Consider the following 10,000-nt stretch of genomic DNA (forward strand, 5'->3'; position numbering starts at 1 on the left):
CCTGTCTCACAAAAACCAATAAAGGCTGAAAAGCCCCCAAAACATACTTAAAAAAAAAAAAAAAATCATGGATTAATGGATTAAATGGGTTTTTTTAAAGCGCATTATTTAAGAAGCATAATCCATTGCAGTGCATTCATTACCAATTACTAATTAATTTATGGGAATTAGCTGTGGTTGTACCACCTGATGTCATTGACCCTTCTACATTTTCTTCCCCAAGTTTGTTTTGGGGTGAACAGTGTTGCCAGATGTGTCTGATCAAATTCCGTCCAAATGGTTCTCAAAAACTGCAAAAAAATGTGCTAAATTCTGCCCAATTTCAACAAATTACATTGATTTCTATGGGCATAAAATTACAGAAAAACTCGCCAAATGGCCAAATTTTCCCGTTTTTACCCGCAGAGTCAGACGGCCATCCCAAGTAGCCCAATTGGGCGGGTAAACGCACAATCTGGCAACACTGGGGGTCAAAAAGGATAGTAAGAGTAAATCTGGTGTGTCTTACTTAGGTTCGGATCTCCTCCAAGGATGACAAGCTGGGAGACAGTCCTGTTACACCAGGGCCCAAAGAGGTAGGAGCCTTGGCATTTAACGTGCGAACCTGCATATGTGTGTGTTTGCAGCCATGTTTGTGTCTGTCAGTGAAAATCTCCTGTGTGTGTGTTCAGGTGACGTAATAATTTTCGTTCATCATCTTTTTTTTGGTTCTCTTCCAGAATCTTCTACCAGCACCAATCATCTTATCCTCCCCCCACGAGCAAGACCTCTTCCAGTAAGAGCTATATACTGCAAATAACCTTGCAGTACACACACACACACACACACACACACACACACACACACACACACACACACACACATACACGCAGCACACACACACACACACACACACACACACACACATGCACACGCACACATGTACACACACACATTTAGTGTACATGCTCTCTTTCTTTCACTCTCTCACACACACACACGCACATGTACACGCACATTTACTGTACATTCTCTCTTTCTTTCACTCTCTCTCATACACACACACACACACACGTGACACACACAGACACACACACACACGTGACACACGTGACACACACACATGATGTCCTTGAGGAAGTCACATGGGAAATTAAGTTCCCGGGTGCAGAGGAGTGTAGCGGTTGTCATGACGATTGTGCAGCCTCTATGGTCTGTTGTGAGTGAAATTATCATTATGGCCTGTAGATAATGTCAGGGCAATATTTGAAATCGGCATAACTGGGAGGGATATCCATCCAGGAACGTCAAACCTACCTAGGAGAAAATAGCCTGTAAAAGTCCTGTCAGAATGGCACGACAATGGAGACTGTAATGATGGAAAACATTAACGGAAAATGGTCTGAGGCACAAAGACGAACAGTCAATATGGCTTTCAATACTGATATAGCTTATTCAGTTTCAACTTAAAGGCCATCATTATCTTGATGAGATGATGAGATGCAGACACAGACAGACAAGACGTTATTGTCCTATTGTCATCACGAGGCCTCAAGCAGAAGAGAGGATGGAAGTTAGGATAATGGGAAGACCCAGTGGTGGCTGTCTGCTTGAGCACAAGGGAGGATGGGAGTTAGGATAATGGGAAGACCCAGTGGTGGCTGTCTGCTTGGGCTTGGTTGTCTGCTTGAGCAGAAGAGAGGATGGGAGTTAGGATAATGGGAAGACCCAGTGGTGGCTGTCTGCTTGGGCTTGGTTGTCTGCTTGAGCACAAGGGAGGATGGGACTTAGGATAATGGGAAGACCCAGTGGTGGCTGTCTGCTTGGGCTTGGTTGTCTGCTTGAGCACAAGGGAGGATGGGAGTTAGGATAATGGGAAGACCCAGTGGTGGCTGTCTGCTTGGGCTTGGTTGTCTGCTTGAGCACAAGGGAGGATGGGAGTTAGGATAATGGGAAGACCCAGTGGTGGCTGTCTGCTTGGGCTTGGTTGTCTGCTTGAGCACAAGGGAGGATGGGACTTAGGATATTGAAGAGATCCAGTGGTGGTTGTCTGCTTGAGCACTAGTTTCACACCCGGTCTGCTCGGAGTTGTACTTACGTCTTGCGTCATTTGGTTCATCGCCATGACAGCCTAACCCTTGCTTATTACCCTAACACTAACACAAACTCTAAAAACTCTAAATCGCTCATTTGAAATGCTTGATTACATAACTAAAGCCCGATTCGGACGGGACTTTTATTACCTATGGACCCCCGGTAATTCGGAATAATTACAGTTCTTAGTTCTGAGTTCTTAGTCCTGTGCGAATGTGCCATGTCTGCGATTTGTGAGGTAATAATTCCGCCACGAATTACCTACTGTAATTCGGCGAAACTCAGACGTCCTGGGGTAATTTTACATAGGTGCGCCGTCTGCACCCCCTTGTAATGTCTGTGAATTGAGTAAATAACAGACGTTTATTTATCCCGTCCGAATGCGCCCCGAAAAATCAAGGAGGTCCAGGGGTAATTGCGAATTACCAGAGGTCCATAGGTAATATTTATCCTGTGCGAATCGGGCTTAATACTATAATTATGCTGTGCTTAAAGCCAAAAACACGTGGCCTATCCAACCGAATACACTATTCCGGCTCAAACCAGATGACGTAAGGTGTAAGTACAACCCCTGAGCTGACCAGGCATGAAACTAGGGAGCCCCTTGTGACCTTTGACCTCTGTCTGCAGGTGTTTCCAGTCCATGCTGATCCATGTGCAGATGCTGTGGGAGCTCATGTTGCTAGGGGAACCTGTGGTCGTCATGGCTCCCTCGCCAACCATGTGCTCCGAAACCGTACTTGCTCTCGTCAGGTGTGTACTTTGTGTACTCTGTGTGCGTGCGTGCGTGCGTGCGTGCGTGCGTGTACTTTGTGTACTCTGTGTGCGTGCGTGCGTATAATTGTGTACCGTTTGTGCGAGCATGTGTGAGCTTGTGTGTGCGTGCGTGCGTGCACTTTGTGTACTTTTTGTGTGCACATGTGTGAGCACAGGTGTGTGTGTGTGTTCAGCCCATTGCTGAACACCATTGCCATTGCATCCTCTTTTTTTCCGATTTTTTTTTTCTGATATTGTGACAGGCCGAAACTACAACACTCGGCTATATTTCTAAATATTGTTATCCAGGTTATCTTTTTTTTGTTTTGACTCTGAAGAAGACGCAGGTGCGTCGAAACGTCAGTAACTTTGTGCACCAACATTTTAAAAAAAAAACTCAAATAGTATGTCGTGTGCTCCGGTCATCCCTGGGTCTAGTCACTGAGAAGTAGCCCAGTCTTTCTTCATCGTTATCCAGGTATTGCATGCTGTTATCGCGTATCGAATTTCGCGTATCGTGCAGCCCTACTAAACACTATTCTGTCTCCACAGCGCTGTCGCTCCTCTGAGGTACTGCTGTGACTTCAGGCCGTACTTCACCATCCACGACAGCGAGTTTAAGGAGTACACCACGCGCACACAGGCACCGTGAGTATCCACCCACCAATCACACAGCACGTTCTTGTGTTGCCGACCTATCGCAACAGCTGTTGCTAAAAGCAACCTGGGTACCAATCTGGAAAGTAGCCTACATTGCACATTGCTCTAATATCTCCAGGTGTAGAGCCAGGGGTGGAGATATAGGGGGACAAGCAGGGCATTTGCCCTGGGGCCCTCCTGCATTGGTGTTGGGGCATTATTGTGACTATGGCAGGCTGTATGGACGGGCCCTAGAGGTGGTTTGCCCTGCAGCCCTGTGTGCAATTGCTCCGCCACTGCGTAGAGCAGCTGTCAGATCTGCTGAGTTGTTATAATGAACAGAAACTGCTGCAAGCTCAGAACTGTTTTGTGCTTAGATCCCTAGCAAGACAAGAACATTGACATTGTCGGCTTCATTCTTTAAGTCATTGTTAGAGTAATTCAGTTTAGTAATGATGTTTTTGCTCAAGTAACTTAATATTCAACTTGCTGGTAATTCAATGTAATAATATGCACATTATGCCAGTGTTGTACCACTAGGGGTACGCGAGCACACTGCAGGGGGTACTTGGAAAATGCAATTTTAACAAATATTTGGAGCTTAGTTACATTGGGATAGAGAAAGCGATATAGAACTTGACTTAGGGGGTACTCAAGGCACACCGAAAAAGCTTGGGGGGTACACAAGACAAAAAAGGTTGGGAAACACTGTATTATGCAATATGGGCCTTCCGCTGATTTGTGTGTGTGTGTGTGTGTGTGTGTGTGTGTGTGTGTGTGTGTGTGTGTGTGTGTGTGTGTGTGTGTGTGTGTGTGTGTGTGTGTGTGTGTGTGTGTGTGTGTGTGTGTGTGTGTGTGTGTGTGTGTGTGTGTGTGTCTAGGCCGAATGTAATACTAGGAGTGACCAATCCGTTTTTCATCAAGACTTTCCAGTTCTGGCCCCATATAATCAGGCTTGGGGACGTCAAGATGGCTGGTGAGAGACGAACTAAACCAGGCCTTATGGCCCATCCTGCTTCCCATACAGAATTGCCTCTTTTCCACTGCCGTTTTTAGATGCGTTCTAGCATCTTTATAAGAGGGTATGTCTGTCCGTCGGTCCGTCCGTCCGTCTGAAACGCATTCTTGAAATTCTTATGCCCTCCTCTGCCCACAAGGCTGCAGTGCATAGACGGACACATCATTGTCCGCCTGTCGGACTTGTTCTGGTAGGCCTACAGCTCAACACAGTGCAACTCGGCCGCTGCTTTTTGCTTTACGATTGAGCTGTGACGTGCACGTGCCTATTCGAAAAGCAAAAAGTGGCAGTTGAGTCGCACTGTTGAATAGGCGAAGGCCTACCAGGAAACCGGCAGTGGAAAAGAGGCAATTGATGTCATTCACATTGTTTCCTGTTCAATTTACGATCCCATCGTGCTACACTGCAACAGTGACGCTTATTCTCGCCGCATGTGTGTTTCAGGTGATTTACCCAAACAGGTGAAGATAAAGAAACTGGCGAAGCTAAAGAGCCTCGATACCAAACCAGGTACACAGTACACGGTAGACCTCTGTACTTGTGCAAGGTTGCAGCTATGAAAGCCCTCTATCAGATGCCTATTATATGGCTGTCAATATTTATTCAGTGTTAATTAGGGATGCAAATTATCGATTAATTCATTAATCATTAGTTGATAGTCTTATCGATCGACTTACGATTAATTGATAAGCTGCGTTTTCCCCCCTGAAATCTCAATGTTTCTCGGAAAAAAACTATTAAAATGTATTAAAAATTGAGATAAAATACCACATTTAAATTAATTCTATTTCAATTCTTTAATGCAAAGGTGATTTAAATATTCCCACTATTCACACCCCTCTTCACACACACTCTTCACATGCCCATTTCACCAGGGTCTCTTATCAGTTGAATTTTCGATTAATTGTGATAAATGTTTTTTAATCGATTAATGCATTGGTCGATTAAAGTTGATTAACCAATTAATCGTTTGCATCCCTAGTCTTAATATTCAGAGAGTATGTGCAATGGATATCCAAATGGGTAGTATTACTGATGATGACATGGAGGGTTGAAAGGGAGGGTTGTGTGCACTATGACTGTCTGCTGTGGGGCTATGGCTGTTGGCAAACTAGACTATAGTGTACCCATCTATGTTTACATGTTTTGCTTTGTGTAGCATATCTCGTGTGTTCCCTCTGTGGTACCCAAGTCTTGTCTAATTTTTGTTTGTCAATTGTAAATCATGCCTTCTCATGCCCAAACGAAATGTCTCTCCTGTAGAGACAATTAAGGCAAGTCTAATCTAATCATGTTCATGTGTGAGGAATTAGCGATGTATCTGATATGGACTGTGTCTTTTTATAGGCATCTATACGGCGTATAAGACATTCTTACACAAGGACAAGATGCTCATCAAACGCCTACTCAAGGTATCCACACTCTAGCTTCAACTACACATACACACTGGCCTTCAAGACTCCAGACACACATTCAGATACAGCATACCACTGTTTCTCAAACGTTTTTTAATATCGAGGACCTTTTTCTTTGCAGGGACCACTTGTTGGGTTTTAGGCGCTGTAAATATAGATGCACATCATCAATATATTTTGTAAAAAAAATGACAGGCTTTTCTTATTCTAGTAAAATAACAAATTTAGATACGCTTTTTAAATTTAGATAAGCTTTATCTTTACTTAAAAAAAAAAAAAAAAAACCTTATTTGCATCTTCACTTGTTGTTCTGTATATTTCCTGTGCACTTTATATCTGCCAGTGATGTTGGCTATGATTATGTCCTTTACTCGTTTGTAAGTCACTTTGGCTATAAAGCGTCTGCCAAATGCAATGTGACGTAATGTAATACAAAGCGATATGTAGACAACCTAACTACATTCATTGAAATCCTCTGCTGGACCACCAGTGGTCCATGGACCATACTTTGAGAACCACTGAGATAATATTCTGTATGCATGTTGCGACACAAGAGATGTCTTTTATGCATGCATGAGACTTCTTCAGTCCTTTGAGCATGGACAAGAATTCCATTTTTACTCCCTGTTTTCCCTCTTATTATCTTCTCTCTCTCTCTCTCTCTCTCTCTCTCTCTCTCTCTCTCTCTCACTCTTTTCTCTCTTCTCTCTCTCTCTCTTCTCCCTCTTCTCTCTCTCTCTCCCTCTCTCTCTCTTTCTCTCTCTCCCTCTCTCTCTCTCTCTCTCTCTTCTCTCTCTCTCTCTCACTCTTTTCTCTCTCTCTCTATCTCCCTCTCTCTCCTCTCTCTCTCTCTGTCCCTCTTCTCTCTCTCTCTCTGTCTCTCTTCTCTCTCTCTCCATCTCTCTTCTATCTCTCTCTCTCTCCCTCTCTCTCTCTCTCTCTCTCTCTCTCTCTCTTCTCTTATCTTCTCTCTCTCCCTCTTCTCTTCTCTCTCTCTCTCTCTCTCTCTCTCTGCAGGGTATCCAGAAGAAGAGGTCGTGTGAGGTGCTCAGTGCTCTGTTACGGCGCCATCTTCTGGAGCTAACGCAGAACTTCATCATCCCTCTGGTGCGCGCACGCACACACGCACACACACACACACACACACACACACACACACACACACACACATAAACACACACAGGCTCAGACCATTATCTTTTTACTCTTGAGCGCACACAGTCACACACACACACACACACACACACACACACACACACACACACACACACACACACACACACACACACACACACACACACACACACACACACACACACACTGGTTCAGACCCGTATCACCCTCCTGCATACAAATACACATACGCACACAGACACAATCACACAAGTACATGCCCGCACGCACATTGCATGCACGCGCACACACACACATTTATGGCATTGTCATCCCCCAGATGCAGTTTGCACGCTTACACAGCATTGTAATGCACACCACACACACACAGACGTACACAATTCTTGCACAGATGGATGAAATGTGTGTTTTTATATGTGTTGTGTAATGGCATTGGACTGTGTGTGTGTGTGTGTGTGTGTGTTATGTAATGATGTGTGTGTGTGTGTGTGTGTATCTTTGCTGCCTGCTGGAGGTGACCTTTGGTTTCATCATTCTAGGGCTGCTCGATTATGAGAAAAATCAATATCACGATTAGGGCTGGGTTCAAAAGATCGTATCGCGATCCAATATCGATTCACGTTCAAAAAGGGCAATATCGATTCACAACTTTTCGTATCGATCTTTTGCAGATCATTATAGGCGCTATTTTCTCAACCACATCCTGTAGCTCTCTTCCACAGTTTCCCACTTATTTCTCACATACCAAGGTATTTCATGTTTGTGTGGGCATCAAAGGCTGAGATATTTACTTTTTTATAACCGGTCTTAGAATTCTAGGCATAAATGGGTTAAAGCGACAGGTCAGCTATACAAAAGATCAGGGGCGTAACCACCATACACATTGGGGGGGTCACGTCCCCCCCAATATTGTGAAAGTACCAATCTGTCCCCTCCAATATTTTGTCAAATATGTGGCATATAGAAGTCCTTCTTCTTTCCAAGATCAGATTTAATTTCAATGTGGGAAACACAAGAGAGCAAATAAACCAAGCAATCAAGGAAAAAGAAAAAATTGAGACCCCCGTCCCCATTGTGAACTTGGTTTAGCCCAGAATGTGAAGTTGCGGATTCGTTTAGAAATTTTGGCTGTTTTTCTTGATCGCGTTGGAGGCAGATAACAAGTTGTGAGAACCAGTGGCAGCTAAAAAAAAAATAAAGGAACAAATGAGGAGAGATTCGTCTTTTTTTTCTGGCAGTACTGCTTTGTGGCTTGGTGAGAAGTAATAGAGATGTCATGCAAGCCTGACCAGTAGTAAAAGCAAGCTCACAAGCTAACAACACCAAGTAATTATAATATAAGGCTGACAACAACAATGTGCTCGACGCTACTGTTTGCCCGACATTTAAGACACTGCAGCGTCAATAACTGTATGTTACTATGCCCAGTTGAGATAATATAATTCATTGGATCTGGCTGGGTGATGGTAGCTAAAATGATTGTTCACAGTTTAAAGCAAACACGTTTGTGATTTCGCTAACGTTGTTAGCATGCTAAACGCTAAAGTGACATAAACTTGTATTATCATAATAATAATAGGTATCTATGCTAGTCTCATTGATAGCTGCCTGCTGTGAAAGTTAGTTATTCTTCCAGTCGAAGCTTACAACATTAGGCTTGGCACAATCACAGTTTGTCAAATGTATGCACAAGTATTCTGCCTTCCATCAAAGTCATGCCTTGTGTGTTCATAGTGACCCTAGTTATTTGTAGGCTAAATGCTGCTATCTGGTGGGCTTTAACTGCAAGGTGTACATGAACCACATTTTCAAACAGCTTAAAACTTTTAACACTGCGGCTTGTTACTTTTTATTTATGAAATAGATTCATGAGTCAAAATAAACATAAACAAGTATCCATGTGAAAGGGAAAAAAAATAACATGATGACACTTACTGTAGTATTAGCCTATACAAAACAAATATATTGACCACTATAAATTAAATTCCTTCTCTCCAAGCCGCTGATACAGCTTTTGCCCGATGAGGACAGAGGTGAAGCACCTGCTACTTGACAAAAAAAGAAAACCAAGCTTTGAATTGTAACTGGTTTTGAATTCAAGCACATCTTTTTCAATAGACCTTCACTATAAAATACTTTGGGAGGGCTCACACTTGGATCAAAGGCTGAAATCTACTGTTCTATATTTATTTAATGGGGTCAGGATTTGTCTTAAATGTGTCCTAAAATGCACTAGAATGCAGGAAATGGCATTTAAGAAATCAAAAATCTTCTGGGGGAGGGCCCCCAGACCCCCCACTGACCTAGGACGTTTCACAACACTATTATCACAGAGATACTTAAAGAATCTCTGCTATTATACCTCTGATTTGGACCCCCTCAATATTTTTCTTATGGTTTCGCCCTTGCAAAAGATCGATGTTGAATCGGATCGGATCGGATCGATTCGGATCATAGCCTTCTGGTTCGGAATCAAATTGATTCAGGAAATTTGGATCGATTCCCAGCCCCAATCACGATTATTTCAGTCAATATTGATATCATGATGTGTTTATACGATATTTCTTTTAAAGACAAATAATTGTGCAAAACAGTTATCATTCTTCCATCCCTTCAGCAGTGTGAGTGGAGGGCCATAGAGAGACACACAGTGGTGTTCTGCATGAGAGTTGGGTAGCAAGTCTGCTCTTTGCTCGCAATGGCTCAAGTGGAGGGGAATGTATTGCGCTTAGCGTAAGCTACCTTTTGGCAGTAAAGACAAATGACAAAAAATATTGTTTCAAATAGATATTATGAAATTTGATATTGTTTGCCAGCAATATTGATGTCACGATATAATTCGATATATTGCAAAGCCCTACATCGTTCCTTTGTGGTTTACCACCTCAGTCTGATGGACTGCATGGAGGAGTGATGTCTCTGTTTCTCACTCTCCCCACATTTCTGTGTGTGTGTGTGTACGTGT

The 10,000-nt window shown here is 43.2% G+C and overlaps 1 protein-coding gene across 1 annotated transcript in view; it reads left to right on the forward strand.

Moving 5' to 3' along the window:
- dennd6b (DENN/MADD domain containing 6B) overlaps positions 1-10,000 on the forward strand; it is a 27,284-nt gene that overhangs the window by 6,797 nt on the left and 10,487 nt on the right. The window contains exons 8-15 of the mRNA XM_063212399.1: positions 513-575; positions 720-775; positions 2,704-2,826; positions 3,382-3,477; positions 4,350-4,444; positions 4,931-4,996; positions 5,834-5,898; positions 6,919-7,008. Coding sequence (XP_063068469.1) covers positions 513-575; positions 720-775; positions 2,704-2,826; positions 3,382-3,477; positions 4,350-4,444; positions 4,931-4,996; positions 5,834-5,898; positions 6,919-7,008 — 654 coding nt within the window. The remainder of the gene's footprint in view (positions 1-512; positions 576-719; positions 776-2,703; positions 2,827-3,381; positions 3,478-4,349; positions 4,445-4,930; positions 4,997-5,833; positions 5,899-6,918; positions 7,009-10,000) is intronic.

The sequence above is a fragment of the Engraulis encrasicolus genome, chromosome 12, assembly GCF_034702125.1.
Source record: "Engraulis encrasicolus isolate BLACKSEA-1 chromosome 12, IST_EnEncr_1.0, whole genome shotgun sequence".
NCBI lineage: Eukaryota > Metazoa > Chordata > Actinopteri > Clupeiformes > Engraulidae > Engraulis > Engraulis encrasicolus.